The 22,863-nt window shown below is 35.6% G+C and overlaps 2 protein-coding genes across 2 annotated transcripts; one reads left to right on the forward strand and one right to left on the reverse strand.

Annotated features, from left to right (window-relative positions):
* The first annotated feature begins 433 nt into the window (after positions 1–433).
* On the forward strand, positions 434–3,389 carry LOC108341631 (agamous-like MADS-box protein AGL30). Its single transcript, XM_017579294.1, has 10 exons — positions 434–618; positions 1,328–1,387; positions 1,482–1,500; positions 1,614–1,678; positions 1,788–1,803; positions 1,882–1,943; positions 2,392–2,488; positions 2,592–2,639; positions 2,735–2,859; positions 2,990–3,389. The coding sequence occupies exons 1-10, from the start codon at positions 434–436 to the stop codon at positions 3,387–3,389; spliced, it is 1,077 nt and encodes a 358-aa protein (XP_017434783.1).
* A 15,861-nt stretch (positions 3,390–19,250) lies between these two features.
* On the reverse strand, positions 19,251–21,071 carry LOC108330920 (expansin-A15). The gene is made up of 4 exons (XM_017565525.2): positions 20,987–21,071; positions 20,735–20,859; positions 20,292–20,604; positions 19,251–20,074 (listed from the first exon to the last, which is right to left on the reverse strand). The coding sequence occupies exons 2-4, from the start codon at positions 20,853–20,855 to the stop codon at positions 19,768–19,770; spliced, it is 741 nt and encodes a 246-aa protein (XP_017421014.1). The 5' UTR covers positions 20,856–20,859; positions 20,987–21,071; the 3' UTR covers positions 19,251–19,767.
* Between the last annotated feature and the right edge of the window lie 1,792 nt (positions 21,072–22,863).

The following is a 22,863-nucleotide window of genomic DNA, read 5'->3' on the forward strand; positions in this document are numbered from 1 at the left end:
TACTATTATTATTATATTCAACTTCCTCGTTTGCGTGAGTTTCTATATTCTTCTTTCTCTCTATTTTTTCTTGCAAAGCTCTTTCTATATTGTTCACATTCTGTCTTTCTCCTTGTCAACATTCGAAAACGTTGATAAAGGGTATACATACAAATCACGGAGCCACATGTTGTTACTGTTGGTCATGTTGTTTCTTTTTAATTGAAGTTCTTCATTGGTTTTGGTATGTGAATCATTAGGGGCAAAAGCATGTAAGATGGGGTGTGTTGAAATTTGTATCTAGAAAATGCAATGCAAGTGCTTTTTGGAGCTAGGATCTATATATATTTGGAATCTTTTTCTGTGAATAGTAAGGTATATATACAGCACAATGCGTACAATTAAGGTTATTGTGGTTGTTAACTACGTTTATATGTACATAATAATGTGCAGGATGGGCAGGGTAAAACTAAAGATAAAGAGGTTGGAGAACACCAATGGCCGCCAAGCAACATATGCTAAAAGGAAAAATGGAATTATGAAAAAAGCTGCTGAATTATCTATATTGTGTGACATAGATATCATACTTCTCATGTTTGCGCCAAATGGAAAGCCTTCGGTATGTAGGGGGAGACGCAGGTAAACCCTAATAACACTCAAATTCTCTCATCATATCATAACATATATATATATATATATATATATATATATATATATATATATATATATATATATATATATATATATATATATATATATATAGTTAAATTACATTCATAGCTAGCTGTGTATTGATGTTAGTTTTACCGAATAGTAATAGTTTAGATGGATGAAGACATACTGACATAAAAAACCCATCTTTAGTAATAGTTTGGATCATGCTTCATAATTTCTGTTCAACTGCAATATTGTTCTTCTAAGTTTCTGCAACTGCAACGCCCTGCAATTTCTATTTCATTTTTATGACAAGAAAAAACAAATTTAATTTAAATTTTCCATTCTAACTTCTGCATGTCAGTAGTGGAATAAGTATTGTTGTGTGGGATGTTAATTAAGGGAGTACAAGAAACATCTAGAGTATACATAAGCCAAAGAACAGAGGTTGTCTTTAACCAAGACCAGAAATCAAAGTTATAATGCTTTGAACCAGCCATGTTGTATATTAAGTATGCCATGGTACACTGCATATTATGTGTATGTATGTATATATATATATATATATATATATATATGTATTTGATGGGTATTAACTTTCTGTTACTTGTTATTTTACGAGCAATTATTGGAAAAGTTATAAGTTGTATTACCATTTTCCTGATTATTTTTACTCCCCTCTTGGTGGATTTAGTAACTTAGAGGAAGTTATTGCGAAGTTTGCTCAACTAACTCCTCAGGAAAGGGCAAAAAGGTAGTTCACACAAACATGATATAATGTATTTGTTCCAAGTAATAGAAAGTAATACAATAAATTAACAAAAGGCTTTTTCAATTTATTGCAACAGGAAGTTGGAGACTCTTGAGGTAAGCGTTTCGAACAACTCAGTTCAAAATCCATACCCAGATAACATGGTTCATTTTTTTCTCTTTTTGAAGGGATTCATATTAATGACATGTCTGTACATTTGAAAATTTAGGCACTGAAGAAAACGTTTAAGAAGTTAGACCATGATGTAAATATACAAGAATTTCTGGGCACAAGGTATGTCACTCTGAGACTAACTTAATAACTATTCTTTTAAAAGATTTGATAATTTATATAAGTTCTGGCACTGAAACATTCGTTTCTTCTTGTTGTTTCCTTGTCACAGTAGTCAAAATATTGAGGTACCCACACAATTAAATTATTTGTTACTCTGTTGAATTTTGGGTTGTTGTTATAAATCACTGACTGACATTGGGCAGGATTTGAGTAATCAAGCCAGGTTATTGCAGTCCCAAATTTCTGAGACTCACAAGAGATTAAGGTGGGTCTTTTCTTCTTTTCAGCTAGATTTTCACAAGCTATTGCTTTAGTTCCAACTTCTTTTATTTAAATGTAATATTTTTCTTAGTAGTATTGAGAAGGTGATTTCAAATTGATTGATAATATTAAAATATTTAGATCAAAATGCAATTTTATTAAATTCTTTTTAAATAATTAATATATGTATTAAGAGTGTAATTGAATACAAAGTTTAATAGATAATTGATCAGATAATAAATAGCAGGGTATATTTCCCCCATCTTCATAATCAGATGTCCTCCCTAGTCTTTATGGGAGGTATTCCTTGTTAGGTCATCTCAACCTGTGGTTGTTCCCATTCGTGTATAGTTGATGATGTTTTTAAAAATCACACTAAAATGCACTTTTGATCAGTTAATAATGTAAAAACTTTACACTAATATTAAACTATTTATTATTTGATTATGCAGTTGTTGGACTGAGTTTGATAAAATAACCAATGTGGAACAACTAGGACAGATGGAAAATTCACTCAGGGAGTCCCTAAATCAAATTCGAACCCGAAAGGTATAATTGTTCTTGCTTTCAGACCATAATCTTCAAGTAAAGTTTATCATCACGGTTCTAATTAAGATTATCGTTAATTTTCCTTCTGATATCATGATGGCAGGAAAACATAAAAAAGCATCAACTTGCCTCGCTGCAATGCAATAATCAGGTAAAAAATTGTTTTGATAATTAATTTTCTTTTGCAGAATTGATTTCAGTATCACAGATAAAGGAGATAAGACTAAAGTATTTTTTATCTTCCAGTTCAATGAAATGAATATTCCCTTTAGAATGAGTGCAGAGCAGCATCTCCAACCTCTTTCATGGATTGCGAATGGTGACAGCCAGAATATAGTTTTACCTGAGGACTCAACCATGTTTCTCCACAAGTGAGTTATTTTTCTTCATGTAGTCGTAAGCATGACTGAAGAATATCTTATGGTACAAAACTGATTGATAAATTTGAACGATGATGATTTGTGTTAAGTTTGTAACACCGTTTATTGGGAAAATCCTCAGAGATGTAGAGGGATCTGCAAGTTCATCTTTTGGGAGTTATGCGAGTTATCTTGGTTCAAGTATGAAGAATGAGATGTCTAACTCGGCACAAGAAAATGGGGTTCTTAGTGAGCTGAGCAGCACTGCAAATATGAGACTACAATTGAATGGACAGTTTCCATATCTTCCATACAATTTTAATTTACTGAATAATTTGAAGTTTCAACCAAATGCAGAGATGAATCCACATGAAAATCCTGTAGATTATCATGTGAATGGAAGTTTAGAAGCACCGAGATCTGGTTTTGATTCTAATCACCATGCTTGGGCTTCCACATCAGGGCCCTGTGGTGTTACAATGTTTGATGACCAGTTGTATGCCCAGGCAAGCTCCACTAAAATGCACTTTGGCTTCACATAGCACACTACCTTCTTTCTTTTATTTATGATATCTCTCCATCAATACTTTTAAAACTAAAACGATAAACTAATTTATCTATAAATTAATTTGTACAAATTATTTTATATAACTCTTTTAAAAGTATAGATGGAGAGATTTGTACTGATATGTCTTCAAATATTTTTCTGCCATTTTCCTATTGCATGAATTTCTTGTGATAGTCAGCTAGAAACATTAGCAACTTACACGAGACAAAAAGTGTAATTCTCTACAATAAAAAGAGGCTTTCTGATGGAAAAAGTGTAATACAATACAACCTTCGATGGCCAAGTAGAAACATTAGCAGAAAATTTGTTCTAAAGCCTTCAAATAAGTTATGTGCCCCATATTGTGATGTCTGAATCAGGTGACGCTGACTTGGAGTTGAAACTTTACTTATGATAAACTTGAATTTTGTGAGTGCAGCAGCCAAACTGATTCACTATGGTTTTGGCCATCCATCTATCATTGAGGTTGCTTGTGAGAACTTCAATCACATTTGAGAAACTTGACATCCTCAGAGAAATTGATCTCAGATTATGAGTTTTATGCAAATATAGGAAGTAACCAGCCAACTTTTTATATGCCAATCATTCACTGATTGAGATGAATGAAGGAGATGGCACTGGAATGCTATATTAGATCTAAATAATTACCAATAATAGGCTCTGTTTGGTTGTTTCTGCTTCCACCTTATCAAGGTTGCCAATGCACTAAAGCAACCCACCTTTCTTTTTCTTACATGGCTAATAGATGTATATAAGATAACATACACCAAAAACACTATTCATTGCATTTTTCTCCAAAACTCTATTTTCTCTCTGCTTCTTCTAAATAACTCTCTCTTTAGTTTGCATAATGTCACCACCAATGGACCTTACTCACTTTTTTACAAACCATAAAACCAACAATTTTACTTTCATTGTCAATTTCTCTCGATCAAATCGCTTTAATATATTATTACTTTCAAATTTATTACAAGGTTTCTCGGCTGGGCTCTGCTTTCGCTACTCATTTCTTCCACCTTCCCTATCTAAATTTTACTGCACATGCTCAGAAATTTTGTATGAGGGAAATACTTTGTAAAATAAAACTATATAAATAATGGAACTTGCTCAGGAAATTACAGTTCAATTTATATTCAGAGTGTCAAGGTATAGATTTACAAATTAAAAAAATATCAGCACAGTAAAAATATAGTCATTAGGACAGGTTCAGTGATTTTTTAGGTTAAGAAGGAACATAAGACGCTACCACTTATATCTCCACCTACAATTCTAGTTTCTAGTATTTTTTTATTGATTTAAAAACATTTTATTTCGCTTTTATTCTTACGATGATATTTGTTAAATTTGTGTTTTACGCTGTATTATACTTTGACCGTTACAGAATTAACATAATATAAACAGCATTTATTTAAATGTGTCATTTTTATTTTATACTTGACTGGAAATATTTAAGATATCATATAAAGTAATAGTAAAATAAACAATACGAAAAATATACAAATTAAAATAATTAACTAAATTACAAGATTTTTAATTTATTTAACGAAACTAAATTACAAATAGCCAAAATGTATTTTTACCAAGAAAGTTTAATCAAATTTGATTTAAAAATATAACCTTTAATGTGTCTATTTAAGTGTTTTTATATGTATAGGTTATTTTAATAAATCATTTTACCCAACATGTATAGTGTAATAAATTAGGTAAGTAATTTTTAGTAACTTCTAGTTATTGGTATTTTTTTAGTTATTAGTACCCTATGCGTTAGGAAGAATTTCAACGGTTTGGGGGTCTTATGAGTTACTTGGTCAGATAAAGAAAATTACTATTGATATGTGTTGTGTGAGTTTTTATTTTTATTTTTTTTTGGAAGATTTGCATGTTGTTGTCATTTTGTAATTTTGAGAAAGAAATTTGTTATTATGATAAATCCAATTTGAAGTGTTTTTTATGTGGAATGAATGAATTGAATGAATGACTTGAGTAAATAGTGATTCTTTAAAGTTGTTTTTGGTGTGTGAATGAAATAATTGCAATTTAAGCAATTGAACAGTTTGCTACAAGCTTTATTGTATGTAAAATAGTATTGAGTAAATAGTGTTTAGCATACGATTTTTATGTGGTGTTTAACATCATTTTTTTCCCCCTTAATTTTGTTTTCTTTCTCTCCCTTAATCCTTCTTCCCCTTAATCATTTTTTAGTGTTTAGAATTTAGTATACTACTTTCTCCCCCTCATTTGATAAAGATCAAAAAGGGGTATGAGAAGAACGTTAATGATATCATAGCAATAATAATCACTCTTTTTTTAATCAATTATCAAAACAAGTTGTTGTTGGCATAACATAAGTATCATAGCAAAAAGGCTTATTAGAGGAATATTAAACAAGTATGCTATGAATGATATATGACTTCCATAAGTCATAATCACATTTGCAATGCATCATATTATCAGAACAGACGATTAAGCATATCAAAGCAAACATAAGTTGAAGTGTCAAAGCATACATGTATTAGAGTAATGAATGTATTAGCGCATTTATAAAAATAATATAATACCATGTCTGAATTCCATAAACGAGACATTAATAAACCACTTCATAAGGTCTAGACTCCTTAAACTCCTAATGACTTAAGCATCCCCTAGATGAAACACTAGTGCAAAATAAGGCTACAATGTCTAGTGTTCAACGTCAAAAAATGAAAAAGTCAACGTTAAAAATGAACGGTGACATTATTGTAAATAAATGTAATAACCTAGACATCTGAAAAGCCTAAATTTCGACGTTATTAACTTAATGGCGTCCGAAAACATCACAACTGATGTCCTTTAAGGTTGATTAACCACATCTTCAACGTTATATTGTACCCTGAGTAAAAATATAACATTCACTTAGCCAATCGCAGACGTCTATACCAAAATAAATTTATCTGAAACACTCCTTATATTCCCGAAAGTTTCACTTTCCAAAAGAATTTTTGAATCCTTGTAAAACCTACACATACATTCACCAAAATTTCGCTTCCCTAAAGAGCTTTCAGAACCAACTTCCATATTGTTAATTTTTTTGCCTCTGAATTTTTATTAACTCCTTCAAGTTCACAAATGCAAAACTTTTCTTTATCGTGTATTCATCATCTTTATGAAAAGTTTTTGTGAACCTTGAAGGTGTGATAGAAATTCAGAGGTTAGGAGTCAACAGATCTACATTTCAAACAGTTTCTCCATTTTACATGACATATGCTTCTTTTTATGGTTTTGGTTTTCATATTTGTGCATAAGTTTTGTAATAACATAGTTGTTTTTTAAATCCTCAAAGGTAATTGACGTTGGATAATCATAAAATCCGACATCAATTTGTATGTGAATTTGAACAAGGGTTCCACTACACAAATATTCACCCATGGTTTAAGTTTTCTAAAGATGTCTCTTGTCTTGCTTGAATGGTTTTCATATTTATGCATAGGTTTTGTAACATTGAAGTTTTTTTTATATGGACGAAGCATATTGATGTCGGTCAATACTAACGTCCGACGTTAATAACATATTGGGATTTATTTTTTAAATTTCCTGAAGATGTTTCCCATAGTAAGATTTCATTACATTTTACTCTGAACTCTGATCATAAAAAAATCTTCAAGAAAATTCAAAAAATGAATCCTAATATGATCAAGAGGAAAACTTTATTAGATCAAACAATGGAATGGTAATGGTATTTGTAGGCGAATTTTAGACTTCCGAATATACACTAATGAACGCCAAACCCTTCTTTGGTAACAACATTATAATTAATGCTCCTAACTGCCCCCTTCTCCTAGACAATTAGACATTGAACCATATCTCAGTTCAACGTCATAATGGGTAGGATATCTTTTGGAAAGATGGAGTTAGGCTACAATAGTTTACTTTCAATTCTTATTGTTTTGATATTAATAGCTTTAGTTTTTAGTTTTGTTATAGTTTGAAATGTGAATAGATGAATTCTGGATATATGAAATACAAAATCTGGTTTTCTGATTTTCAGATTTGGTAAAATTAAAAAACATAAATTTTTTATAAAAAAAAAAACTATGTAGACGTCAAACTATGCACTACACGACGTTAAATTACATTAATTAACGTTGGCCTTTAGCAAAACTGAGCTCATACAATATGATAAAGCATAAGGCTTCAAGGAAAACATTCTCATAATGTTCATCATCTCTCACACGTCTTTTTCTTAGGTGTAGTGATTTTTTATCATATCTTTCGCTTTAGTGATTTGAACTAATATCAAGAATAAAGTGTACAAGCATCATAACACTTTATCATACATGCATTAAATGTTTTGATTATTGATAAGCGTTAGACTGTATTGCATGTTCAAGATATTTAATCATTTGTGATGTCATTCATAAATGCATTATTTGCTAAAATATACAGCATGTATAATCATCAAATGGTATAAACATTAGATGCTTCTTCAAAGGTTATAATGTTTAGCGGTCATACATTAGACGATGTATTTTTAAGACACATTGTTTGAGATAACACTTGTATTGAATAAAAAATTCTTTTAGCCTCGGTGTTATAAAAGATATAAAATTTCTTGTTCATAAGACGCTAGTTTGTTACTTGTACTATACCTAGCAACCGACCGACTATCAGACAAACTAATCAGAAAAGGTAAATATCATTAATGACTAATTAATACGTTTAATGGCCATATTAAATGCGAATATACGCTATTTATGAGTGATTGATAGGTCATATTGCACAAGAATATGGTATTAATGGACAATTAGCAAGTATATTAGCAAGTATTATTGAATTTATTGTCATATCAAATATGAATTAATGAGCTTTATTGCCATAAGCCCTATAAATATAGGGTTAAGGCTCAGGTAAAAACATCCATTTTCTATCCTAATAAAATATAGACCTCTTTATGAAACATATCTAACTTGAGCGTCGGAGTGTCTTCTGCAGATCAACAACTCATCAAAGTGGATTGCATTCTCGGAGAGGATTGAATATCAAAAGAGAGGAGAGCAAGGAAGAACGACCGACCCTCGGACCAATTCAACCGAAACATTTTGGCGCCCACCGTGGGGTCGAGCGGCATCCCCATGATTCCACGAGGAACCAGACGTGCGCTCGGTCTCGACATCACTACATCGAATCAATACCAGGTTTTACAACAAGAGTAAAATATTTCGTAATGATTTCTAAAGGCATGTCTTTTCTTTTGAGAACTTTCAGGAAGGTTCAGTCCTACGTACTTTCAACCTTGGCAGGTTCCGCTTTTCATTATAATTTATAAAGTATAATATATTTGTTTAACTCATATTTTTGTGAGTAAAAATATCCTGCACTGGAAGGTTCAGTCCTACGTTCAACCTTGACAGGTTCCACTTTTGATTATAATTTATAAATTATAATATATTTGTTTAACTCATATTTTTGTGATTAAAAATATCATGCACAAGAAGGTTCAGTCCTACGTTCAACCTTGACAAGACTTAAGTGTCTACATTTTTGGTATGAATAAAGCCAGACAATTTCCATCCAATCACAAGTTGCAGGGCGATGGCACAAAACCCAGGGAACGCTCTCCGAGAGCTCCTGGTCCTAAACCGAGCGGTGAAGAGTGTTCGTGAACTCTCACTCTTGTCCACAAAACTAAGGGAACGCTCTCCGAGAGCTCCTGGTCCTAAACTGAGCGATCACAAGTATTCGGCCATTCGGTCTCAAACCACGTCACACCGCCCGATGATTCAAAAGGGTAATCACCTTTTCCCTCCACTTTAAATTTGTCCAGCGTATTTAAACCCCTTCGCACCTGCAAACAATTGCTCGGGGCTTGGGGGTGGTAATGCTAAATTTTACCATATTTTAAGCATCATTTTAGTAGCAAAATCAACTCCTTTCTAACTTATAACTTGCTTAATCCTCTTGTTTTGTCTTGTTTTCTAAATAATTGTGTTTTTGGCTACTTTGATGTACTTTCATCAATAATCCCTTATTTTGTAGCTAAAAATGAGCTTGGAAGACTCTCCAACAATGTCTAAGGCTGAACCAACCACTAGAAGCAAGCAGATCTGCAGAAAAAGTGAAAATGATGCAGTGCTGAAAAGTCAGGCCCGGGCCCCCCCTGGCTGAGGGGCGCCCAAGCGCGACTGCACCAGGGCCAGTTTCTGCACAGAAAAGTGACCAGGTGCCAGTTTTGTGTGCTGGTCGCGCCCGGGCGTGAAAAAGGGGCGCCCGGGCGCGACTTTTTGCGAGAAGCTTGCGCCCGGGCGTGAGAAATGGGGCGCCCAGGCGCGACTTTTTCCGAGAGGCTCGCGCCCGGGCGCGACTGAGAGGGCGCCCGGACGCGACTTTTGCTGATGTGTCAGATCCAGCTTATTTAACCCAGAAACGCGAAGGGGTATGTGTCTTTGGTCATTTGGAGGCGCGATTTCACGGCTGGAGCTCATGGAGGGCGTGAAGACCTTGTGGGAACATCTCCTCCTCTTCCTTTGGGTCTCCTTCTTCTTCCATCTTCCATGTTTGTAAGCTTTAGGGTTCTCCATGGAAATGGAGAACCAAACCCATCTTGTTAGGGATTAGTTGTATCCTTTGAATTGTTGTGTAATTGTTGAAGGATTTGAATATATATATGCCTTTTCTATCAATTGCTAGTATTCTTGTTTCCGATCTTAAAGCTTGCATGTAATGGGAACGTTCATGACTTGATTTTGGGGTTTTATGGATTATGGGAACGTAAGATGAAATCTTGAACTGAAATAGGAGTCCTTGTGGGTCAATCATTCTAGGAATGGAAGATGATTCACATGTTGTCTTAGATCCCAGCTCTTTAATGCGGGTTTTGCTTGTTAGATTGCCAAGGAATTGGGGTTTGATAAGGAAAACCTAGGCTCTTTCACCTAAGGAATTAGGGCTAGAGTGTTTTAGTGGATTGACTTTAGTAAATTGATAGAGAGGAGATGAAATTGGTCATACACAAGAGTGCATTGGTAAAAACTAGCCTTAACAATGTCATTTCATACCATTTCTAGTCTTTTCCATTTCCAAGTGCCTTCAATACCAAAGTCCAACCTTGTAATTATGTATGAATTTACATTTCTGCACTTGTTCTGTATATTGATGTTATGTTATTGAGTCTATATGAGTTGTTAATCGCACAATTCTCTAGTATTACGAGTCTCTTGGGAAAACGATACCCGGTCTTACTGGTTTATTACTTGAACGATTCGGTGCACTTGCCGAAATCGAGCCCAACAAGTTTTTGGACTAACAAGTTTTTGGCGCCGTTGCCGGGGATTTGGGGATTGAACCCGAGTCCTAGCAACGGCTAACAAGTTTTGGGTCATCAAGTTTTTGGCGCCGTTGCCGGGGACTCATGTCAATACTAGACTTTTGTGAGGTTTCTAACTTATGTAGACTTGATTTTGTATATAGAACTAACTCTTTTGTTGTAAATAGATTTTCAGTTTTACTTGGGCTAATTTGTGGCTTTAGTCTAGTTGTGTCTAAGTGTATGCAGGGGATGTTCATACAAGGAGGACTGCAGCCTCAAAAGCATCATGAAGACCCTGAGATTGAAGGAATTATAGGACACAAGGAGACAACTATGTTGAGCATCACAAGCTGCCCCAAATTCTTCCTCCCTTGAAGATGCTCCAAGTGCTAAGTAAGATGAAGAAAGGGAGAAGGAAAAGAGAAAGACTAGTCACCACCACCCTTTGATGAGAGACAAAGAACTCAAGCCTAGCAAGCCAAAGTTGATCAAGAGGATTGAGTATTTAAAGATGTCAAGGTAGTGGAAGGGCTAAGATGAAGAGAATTATGCTATGAAAGTTGATTTGGTGGCTAGAAAGTGGTTCAAGAAGAGTTGGTGGAAGGAGCACACCAACATCAACATTTGCACTTCATTGAGTAATCCGTCAAGCTAATGACGTTAAACAAGCGCTTTTGGGAGGCAACCCAGTTTTATTACCTATTTTACTTGTGTTTGTGTGATTTTTGTGTTATTTGCATTTTTGGCTTATGTTTCGCATGTTTGTGTAGTTTTGCATTGTTGTGATTTTTGAGTTTTGATGTTGTTTTTGTGGTTTGTATAAGTGTATTAGGTTAGTTTTAGCTTGTTTGGTGTGTGAGTGCATTGAATGAAGGTCTAGAACCAAAAATCACATGGTGAGTGGCCAATTTCGCAGAAATCTGCATTATGCAGAAAACTGATATGGCGCCCAAGCGCCCCCTGCTGAGGGGCGCCCGGGCGCGAGCTGCACGAGGGCCATCCTGCACCAACTTGACCGAGTGGCGCCCAAGCGCCCCCTGCTGAGGGGCGCCCGAGCGCGACCTGCACCAGGGGCGTCCAGCACCAAAAATTATGGTTCTGCACTTTTTGTTTTTTCTTGATTTATGATGAGTTTCCCATTCTTTTGCACTCTTTCACACACTCCTTTTGATGTGTTGTTATTCCTTTTTGTGTTGTTGTACCTTTGGGAAGCTTAATTTTAAGACTTCCCTCTTTGTTCTTGTACTTTTGTCTTTGTTTGTTTTGGATTTCATTGTCTTGTTTCTTTGCTTTCTTGTGCATTTTTCTTTTAGTGTGTTTATGGATTCTTCTCTTCAGTTGTTGACTAAGGGATGCTAATTTTGCTTTGAGCTTTCTTGTCCAGGATAACATTTTCCTTAGGAGTTTACCCACCATCGGCCAACCTTTGAGCCAAGTGTGAGCTGAGCACCATATGAAATGAAGATTTTGCTGCTCGTGTAGCATGGCCTGGGGGCCAGGCCCCTACTGATGGGGGAGGTGGAGCAGTTGCGGAGTATAAGCTACTGTTGGAGGAAGATGTTGCAGATGAAAGTGAAGCTAGTCTCCTACACTGCTGGAGCTGCAAAGAGTCCATTTTGATCGGTTTTTCAGTTTTAATTTCCAGTTCTTATTTGCTTTCAGTATTTGTGTTTTGGATTTTTTTTTTTTTTACTTGCCTAGTGGATAGTTCTTGTGCAATTGGTTTGGTGATTTGAGTGAATCATTAGTTATGCTTGAATTGAATACAAATCTGTTATGCTTGCTCTTTATCTATGAGAATTGTTTTAAAAATCTGATTGAGATTATGTGGTTGATCTTGTTGAGCAGAGATTGTGGTTGCTTGTATCTGTTTAGATAGATGCTTGGTTTTAATTGTGTTCAATATTCTTGGCATGATGTTTATCAAATTTTGGAACCTTGAGTAAACCTGTGAGATGTTGTGCCTCAGAGTTTATTGTTGAATGTTATTACTTTGGAATCACAATTGATTTTGCCTAAGTTTCTCTATTTGAACTTTTTGCTTGCATGTTACAAATGATCAAGGCCATCTTGTTCTTCCACCTCTTCTACATTTTGAGCCTAAGAGCCAATGTATAACCTTTGAACCTTAAAGAAAACTTTCTCATTCCCGAAACCTTAAGCTTATTGAAAAATCCTTAACCTCCTTACCTTGAGTTGAGATGATCATGTATGTTAGAGTGAGGAGAATGGTCTAAGTTTGGGGGAGTTCTTCTTGTCAAAAGGGGAGCATTGAGAAAAACAATAAGTTGAGTTAAAAAGAAAAAAAAAGAAGAAAGAAGAAGAAGAAAAACAAAAACATGAATTCAATGAAAAAGAGTTGGGAAATAAGTTGAGAGTGGTTTATTCAATTTTGGAGAAAAAGAGATATTATGCTATATCATGAATTAAATTGTTTGGTCTCTTATCTCAAGGTGTTTTGTTGTCCAGAAAAACCAATTTTTCTTCTTAGCCCAGCCACAATACAAGCCAATCAAAGTCCTTGTGATGTAACTTGCTTGTAAATGTGTTTGAAATTGTTGAAACGAAAGGCAAAGTTGATTTGTGTAACATTGTGATAGTTGAGAGTTAGACACACATCCTTATACACCATTGTGCTTGAGTGAAACACTTTCCTTGGTGAGAATTGGTTCCATGCACTCATTGAAAACAACTTGCCATGTTTGTTGATCTATCATTTGCATCTATCTTGTGATTTTTAATTTGTGAGCACCATGATTGAAGTTTAGCTTGCTAAGACTATATTCTCTCTTGAATGTGATTTATAAGTTGAGCAAGCATGATTGATTTTGTTTATTTGATTTAAATTGACTCTTGGATTGTTAGACCATTGTGGTTGAATTGTTTACTAGGTGAAGTACTTTTGCTTGAGGACAAGCAAAGTTGTAAGTTTGGGGGTATTTGATAATGCTAAATTTTACCATATTTTAAGCATCATTTTAGTAGCAAAATCAACTCCTTTCTAACTTATAACTTGCTTAATCCTCTTGTTTTGTCTTGTTTTCTAAATAATTGTGTTTTTGGCTACTTTGATGTACTTTCATCAATAATCCCTTATTTTGTAGCTAAAAATGAGCTTGGAAGACTCTCCAACAATGTCTAAGGCTGAACCAACCACTAGAAGCAAGCAGATCTGCAGAAAAAGTGAAAATGATGCAGTGCTGAAAAGTCAGGCCCGGGCCCCCCCTGGCTGAGGGGCGCCCAAGCGCGACTGCACCAGGGCCAGTTTCTGCACAGAAAAGTGACCAGGTGCCAGTTTTGTGTGCTGGTCGCGCCCGGGCGTGAAAAAGGGGCGCCCGGGCGCGACTTTTTGCGAGAAGCTTGCGCCCGGGCGTGAGAAATGGGGCGCCCAGGCGCGACTTTTTCCGAGAGGCTCGCGCCCGGGCGCGACTGAGAGGGCGCCCGGGCGCGACTTTTGCTGATGTGTCAGATCCAGCTTATTTAACCCAGAAACGCGAAGGGGTATGTGTCTTTGGTCATTTGGAGGCGCGATTTCACGGCTGGAGCTCATGGAGGGCGTGAAGACCTTGTGGGAACATCTCCTCCTCTTCCTTTGGGTCTCCTTCTTCTTCCATCTTCCATGTTTGTAAGCTTTAGGGTTCTCCATGGAAATGGAGAACCAAACCCATCTTGTTAGGGATTAGTTGTATCCTTTGAATTGTTGTGTAATTGTTGAAGGATTTGAATATATATATGCCTTTTCTATCAATTGCTAGTATTCTTGTTTCCGATCTTAAAGCTTGCATGTAATGGGAACGTTCATGACTTGATTTTGGGGTTTTATGGATTATGGGAACGTAAGATGAAATCTTGAACTGAAATAGGAGTCCTTGTGGGTCAATCATTCTAGGAATGGAAGATGATTCACATGTTGTCTTAGATCCCAGCTCTTTAATGCGGGTTTTGCTTGTTAGATTGCCAAGGAATTGGGGTTTGATAAGGAAAACCTAGGCTCTTTCACCTAAGGAATTAGGGCTAGAGTGTTTTAGTGGATTGACTTTAGTAAATTGATAGAGAGGAGATGAAATTGGTCATACACAAGAGTGCATTGGTAAAAACTAGCCTTAACAATGTCATTTCATACCATTTCTAGTCTTTTCCATTTCCAAGTGCCTTCAATACCAAAGTCCAACCTTGTAATTATGTATGAATTTACATTTCTGCACTTGTTCTATATATTGATGTTATGTTATTGAGTCTATATGAGTTGTTAATCGCACAATTCTCTAGTATTACGAGTCTCTTGGGAAAACGATACCCGGTCTTACCGGTTTATTACTTGAACGATTCGGTGCACTTGCCGAAATCGAGCCCAACAAGTTTTTGGACTAACAAGTTTTTGGCGCCGTTGCCGGGGATTTGGGGATTGAACCCGAGTCCTAGCAACGGCTAACAAGTTTTGGGTCATCAGGGGGCTTAATGTACTATACCTGGCAACCGACCGACTGTCAGACAAACTAATCAGGAAAGGTAAATATCATTAATGGTCAATTAATACGTTTAATGGCCATATTAAATGCGAAGATACGTTATTTATGAGTGATTGAGAGGTCATATTGCACAAGAATATGGTATTAAAGGACAGTTAGCAGTATATTAGCAAGTATTATTGGATTTATTGTCATATCAAATATGAATTAATGAGCTTGATTGTCATAAGCCTTATAAATATAGGGTTAAGGCCCAGGTAAAGACATCACTTTTCTATCCTAATAAAATATAGACCTCTTTATGAAACATATCTGACTTGAGCATCAGAGTGTCTTCTGCAGGTCAACAACTCATCAAAGTGGATTGCATTCTCGGAGAGGATTGAAGATCAAAAGAGAGCAGAGCAAGAAAGAACGACCGACCCTCGGACCAATTCAATCGAAACATTACTCATATAGTTTATTAGATCTTTTCATCTGGAGACATTTTCTTTTCTTAGACATTGTTCATAACTTTTGTTCCTTAAACAGTTTAATCTAGAAATCATTGTTTATAAGTTTGATTTCATTTAAAACAGATGTTACAAAATATTTCTTTCTCAGACGTTATTTCTTTTAAAACAACTTTTCATACACAATAATATTTCGTTTTATGTTTTTTTGTTAAATTTCAAAATCTGAATTGCTTAAATAGTCTTTTTTTTAGACGATTTTGTTTTAACCATCTTCTCTTTGTTTTATGTTTATCAAATACATATGTTAAACAAAATAGTCTTATAAAAAGATTTTCACAACATATATATCAGAGTATAAATTTATCTTGTAAAAATACCAGAATAAGTATGAATTTTCCAGAGATAAAATTTATTTTTTATCATTTTCAAAACATTTATATGATACAATTAATACTATATAATTATATTTAAATTTATTTCATTTTTTATTAGTTTTGAGTTACTTATAAGCTGTTGATAACACGTGATTAAAAGTAGCGCAATAGGTGGAACTTCAATATCATATATCACCTAATAAATTTTATGTTAATTGTTCTGGTTTATATTTTGAATAAACTTGTTTTGGAAGGGATTAGTTCAGGATCGAGAGACTAACCTTTCTGACGTGTCTTCCTTACTTCTGAACGCTTGGATCATCTGAACCGCTCGCTGTCAGTCTGGATCGTTCGATTGTCGCCTGCTCCGCTCGGTTGTATTCTTGACCGGGGTACCTGCAAAAGGCATTCTCATGCTCAAGTTAGGAGCGGTTTAATGAACTGTTTATCACAGTTGAACATTTGAGTCTCGTAGAGTGTGTATTGAACCTACCTGTCAAAAGAATTTATTCAAAACAAAACATCACATCAAAATTCAACTAAAGTAAACGTGAGATGAGTCACATTCCAAGTGTTAGGAAGGACTTTTTATTATATATTCTAGAAGATATGCCCCCTAACCGAGCGATTAGGGCTACGACTGCGGTTGCGGCTTCGCCTATGTCTCCGCTCCTCTTTTCTATATTGTCGTTTGATACTTCTCCGTGGAGATCTTCTTGATGGGCTCCTCATCTGTGACTGTTCCTCCTTCACGTATTTGCGGAGATGACCTACACGAATAACTGTTTCAATCTTATCTTTAAGTGTTACACACTCTTCGGTAGTATGTCCCAGGTTTTGATGGTATTGGTAGTGCTTTCCTTCATCAGCATTTTTAGGTGAACAAAGCTTTGTGACCGAAAGAAGTTCAGTCCTAAGGGCTTCCTCAAGGATTTTTGCCCTAGGTGCATTGACAGCTATATAATGATCAAATTTAGGCGTTCGAGGGAAGTCCTTTGGTCGAGGATCTCCTCCCTTGTCGTTGTCGCTGAACGGTCGTCTGCCGTCCTTTCTAATTCCGCTTGCAGAAGCTTCCTGCTATTGTTTTTCCCTTGAGTTCCTCATATCTTCAATATGAATGAATTTAGCAATGCTTTCCTGAAGTTCATCCATAGTTTTTGGTGGTCGGGCATACAATTTTTCAGCAAAATATCCTGGTCGTAGGCATGAAGGCAAATTGTTGATGATAAAAGTGTGATTATAACATCTTTAACTCGTTGTGCGGTTTCAGTGTACCTTTTCATAAAGGCTTTCAAAGTTTCGCCCTTCCACTGTTTGGTGTTTACCAATTCCGTCAGTATTATCTTCTGTCTCCGATTGGTTGTGTATTGTCTCCTAAAGAGGGTTTCTACAATGTTGAAGCAATCAACTGTGTTAGGAGGAAGAGTGTTGTACCATTCTAATACCTCTTCCTTGAGTGATAATGAGAAGGTTCTACACATGACTTGGTCGTTGTTTGTATAGAATGTCATTGCGTTACTGAACGTCCTTAGGTGATCGTCCGGATCAGTTGAACCATCATATTTATCCAATGCGGGAGGAGTTTTTTCTGGCATTGGAGTTTGCATGATGGTTGTTGTAAAAGGGAGTAAACTGGTAGGCCGAACGGTTTGTAGGGGTGTTGGCTCCCTTCTACCTCGACCGCTCGGGTTGGTTTGATTACGACTTGGTTCGTTGTCGTTCTCTCGGTTTAAGGCAGACCGCTCGAGAGGGACTCGTTCAGCCTTTAGCGCCGCAATCTCCTTTGCGTGTTTTCGCTCATCTCTTGTTGTGCTTGCGTTTGTGCCTAAATGGTCTGCGTCTGTGCCTGTATTTGTGCTTGCAAATCTCTTATCGGTTCTCTTGTGCTCTACTGCTCCTCCATGTTTCTTGTGGTCACCATTGGGTTTCTTCTGCTTGCTCTCGGCCTCACGGTGGGCGCCAAAATGTTTCGGTAGGGATTAGTTCAGGACCGAGAGACTAACTTTTCCTATGTGTCTTCCTTGCTTCTGAACGCTTGGATCGTCTGAACTGCTCGCTGTCAGTCTAGACCATTCGGTTATCGCCTACTCCTCTCGGTTGTATTCTTGACCGGGGGGAGGTATCTGCAAAAGGCACTCCAACGCTCAAGTTATGAGCGGTTTAATGAATTGTTTATAACAGTTGAATATTTAAGTCTCGTACAGTGTGTATTGTTCTTACCTGGCTTTTGACCTTGACCTTCTATTTATAAGTCATCTCATGGATCTTTTAAACTAATACAGATCCAGTAGAATAAAAACAAACTTACCTTTATGTTCGGTTAGTTACTAATAAACAACTTATCTATTTTATTAATTAAATATCTATTTTTAATCAGATATCTTTGATTATTTTTAAACAACTATACCATACAAAATTATACTATATTAAATTGTTTTTATATTAAATTAAAGCCAAAACATTGAAAGTGAAACAAAAATTTGAATTTTGGTCAAATTTCACCCATTTTTCAAAAAATTTTGGACCACTCTATAACCAATTACATTTTAACCGTTATACCTGTGGCATCGGCTTTGAGGGACCAACCATTTACTCTTTGGTTATGCGAAACAAAGTTTTGGGACCTCCTTTATTTTTATTTAAATTTATTTGCGTTTGACGTTTGAGGCCACCAGGCTCGTAAAATTTTACATTCAGAACATAATTTCACGGATTTTAAATATTATAAAAAAATTAAGAAAAAAAATACAGCCAATAAATACTTTCAAAATATTAAGAAAAAAATTCTCTAAATAAACTTGAGCATTATCACGTTATTGTTTTTCTTCTAACTATTAATACAAGCTCATAGATGAGCATCTGAATTTTTTGTTGACAATCAATTAGCGTTGTTTTCCCTTTTGAGAGAAACTGTTTGACTCACTATTGTAAAAAATCAAAAATTACTTGGAAGATATAAAGTAATACGGAGTTAGATGATGAATAAATTTTAGATGCCAAGCAGATTCCTCCAACTACAAGTGTAATAAATTTCTCGAGTTAACCAATTCGGCGTTAGTTCAGGGAGAGGCTTCTACTGTTTTCAAATTTCAAGATGCTGTCTCGATCCTTTAAACAGATCCAAAATATGAACCCAAAATTGTTTTCAACTTCACGTGGCCCAAGTTGACCCTTCAAGAGTTTAATGCTATTTGATGTTTTCAACAAATCTTTGGTTTTCCAATAAAGCAACTATGAAATGAAAGTAAAGAAATAGAAACATAGCAATAGAAATTACTAAAACATTACTGAAACTTGGTTTTTTGAGTCTGAAACACAACCAAGTCCGGTTACAAAAGGATGAGTAGTAAACACTCCCAACAAGATGAAAAAGACTCTGTTTCAATACTAATTGGCGGGTGGTCAGAGTCCACCTCTTCCAATTAAGTTGTTCACCCATACATTACAAAATTAAAAGTCCACCTCCCCTAGCTTCTATTCAGCCACAGAGGCTTTAAAAACCTTTAAAAAAAGTGAAAAAGAAAACCACCCCTGTAATAAAGAGGAGCCAAAAAAACAGGTCCCCACCAGCAGACACAGAAATTAAAATGAAGGAGCAATTTAAAACATGCCCTTCTTCCCCTGCCTAGACTTAAAATTCCAAAATATGACCCCTTAATTGGTAGCATACTATCTAATACCCTAGTATACTAAAGAGCCATACTCTTAGACCATACTATATATATACTATATAGTAATTGTATTCATGTGACTGATCTTCGACAAGGTAGATCTAGCGGAATTGAGCACCGGTGTATGTTTGTCCAAAGGACCAACCAGCTGGTGCAACGTTGTTCGACACCACAGTTCGGCCATCGCTTGTGGTAACCTTGAAGGAGAGGCTTTGACCATTCAGATAGTTGTTGCTCTGCCAGTTCTGACCCCAGTTCCTTGACATTGGCATCCAACCAGTTCTTGAACCTTTGACGGCCACACCATGCACATCTCCAGCACCGCCCACGTTTGTGATGAGGACTAGGTTGAAGTAAGAATGTCCATTAATGGTGAATCTGATCCCTCCCTTTCTCCTGCAGGGCACCCTACAAAAAGCACAAATATCACAAAGCTTAGTTGTTACGAATTGGAATATCACCTTTATTTTGAGCCAAAAGCAAAGAAAAGTGAAATACTACTTGAAAACTCAATATTTTAAACTCCAATAGTAATCTCCGAGAATATTGATGATGAACCAAGCTTGCTATTATCCTATAAATTACTTGGAACTAGAAAAGGATTGAACTTTGGCAAGCAATCTACCTTCTGTAGGACACAGGCACAATTCCAGCGCGGTATTGAGCAATGCGTAGGAAGACGGGCTGAGCGAGATCAAAGTGTTGAAGAGGAGGGTTACACCAGCCACCAGCATTGTTTGGTAAGGCATTGTTTGGTGGACAGAAATTGGTGGCAGTGACCAAAATCGATCCAGGAAGGCACCACTTGTGGTCATTTGCACACCTAATCTCAAAGCAAGAGCCACAGCTTAACCCATTGTTGAACAGCGCAGTGCTCAAAGCAGCAGTGTTTGTTCCATAGCCTTGGCTGTAGAGGTTTCCATACCCACATGCTCCACCTGCACAAACCCACAAATTAGTCCAATGGGTCGCTTCAAAACTCTTCAAGATCAGCATATTCAAGGTAAAAAAAGGAATCTTTACGAACAAAAAACGAAACAGTGCTTTAAACTGCTGCATAGACCATACCCATTGTCCCTGATGCATCACTCCCTCCATAGAAAGTGGCATGAGCACTAGTCCACCCTCCATCATAAGCATGAGCAGAGGAGAGCATTGTGAGAAAACCCATCAAGATAACAAGAGCCATTTTCCTGGACAGGCAACAAAACAAAACAATCAGACAACTCATGCAAACATCACCTGTCTAGCCGAAGAAGTGTTTCTTCAGCCTCCAAAGATGGAACAACAAATTTAGGTACAAACGAAAAGGGCAATTACTTCGATAGTGAGGGGACAAAGAAAGGAGCAGCAGGAAGTGTGGAGAGAAGGAGTGTTGTGAAGAAAATGAGTGGGGTGCGACCTAATTTATAGACCCTGCCAGAGAGTGGTTGGGGAAACTAGGCCACAGTCACAAGTTCAACTAACTGTTTTGAATTGTTTAGACCAAAAAAACCGCTAAGGGTATAAGCGGTTTTACAATTGCTTATTAAAGGGTAGAATTGGTTTTGTATAAATTTGTTAGAAACAAAAAAACTAACCGTACGAGTTACCAGATGTCCACTTTTGATGTTGCAAAGGGTGATTTGTGGATTGAAACCGTGTTGTTCAGAGAGGGAAAATCTCCAGAATCCTTGTGGGACATAGCTGTTTTGGCTTTGATGGTTAACAAGCATCAACCCTTTCCCCCAAATACCCTTTCTTCTTTTCCACTTCACTTCTCTGTGCTTCAAAACAGCAATAAATTTCACGGCTTTGAAATTTTAATTAAAAAATATAACTAAACAAATATATGCTTTGTATATATAAATATAAATATATAAATATGGAATGATTCTAACCTTTATATAGAACTTTCAAATAACAGTCATTTCAAATTTAAATTGAAAAACTGTGTCTAAAGTTATTTCTTTACCCTTTAACAAAAACCCTTCATTCTTAACGAAAAAAAAAATCATTTCAGTGTTTACTGCTCTTGTGGTTTTCTCTCTCTAGCTTTTTACAACAGACAAAGACAGAAGCACAATTCAGTTCGTAAGTAAATTTGTCAGAACTCTCAAGGTTGGTCAATTTAATGTAAGAATTATTTGTTTAGAACCAATAGTACTTTTTATATTCATTTTCACTGCCCAAATTCTTGTGCAGTCTCAAAATAAAATCACTTTAATTCTTTTACTTTTTTTAGAATCTTAAAATTGTAGAGTTTTTTTTCTATAATTAAACATGCCCATGAGTAATCATTTAAAAAAGTTTATTTTTTTTTCTTTCAAAAACATTTTTTATGGAGAAAGAAGCATGCATGCATGCATATTGATTCGTTAAGATAATTTACTATATTGAAAATTTAATTTGCTAATGATGATCTATCTTTGTTATAATGGGTGATTTGAAATTATTTATAGGGGAAAATATAATCTAATTAATCATGTCATGAATCATATTTACTAATAAACTTACTATTGTTTTACTAAATAAAATTACCTCATTTGTTATTTTCTCTCTCCTTATTAAACAATAATGCACTTTCCACGTGCACTCTCAAAGGAAGCATTAAAGAATAATAATCCAACACATACGTGGAAAATGTTCATTTGAAGCTATGAAGAGTTAAAAAAGAACTGAATTAGTTTTTAGGTTAAACCATGTGTCCAAAATTAGTTATTACTACTGTGAAAAGTAATAATAGGGTAGCAGCAGTACCCAATTTAACCACGCATAATAAATAGTTGTGATAGGTGTTATTTTGTTATGAATCTGAACATGTTTTGTTACTGTTGGCGACTCTTACAGAAAGTACATTCATTACACATGAGAGAAATTAATGCGACGAAGCTACCAGCAGCACATGGTTTATGACAAATTGCTTCAGTTGGAGAAAGCTCATCAATTGGATCAAATTTCTTTCTTTTTAATTATTCTTATTATTTGTTCTTCATTAATTTATTATTTTCCCCGTTGAAAATTGAAATAAGATAACCAAAATGAGTAGAATAAAAGATCTTCATATACATTAAATTTTATGTCCAAGTGTGTCTTTGTTTATGGATGTGTTTTTCAATCTTGATGTATCTTTGGCCAGCTGGAATTTGACTATCTTGGAAGTATATCATGAATCTTCGTAGATAAGATCTGCATGGAAAACGATATGTTAATTACGA

This window comes from Vigna angularis, chromosome 1 (assembly GCF_016808095.1).
Source record: "Vigna angularis cultivar LongXiaoDou No.4 chromosome 1, ASM1680809v1, whole genome shotgun sequence".
NCBI lineage: Eukaryota > Viridiplantae > Streptophyta > Magnoliopsida > Fabales > Fabaceae > Vigna > Vigna angularis.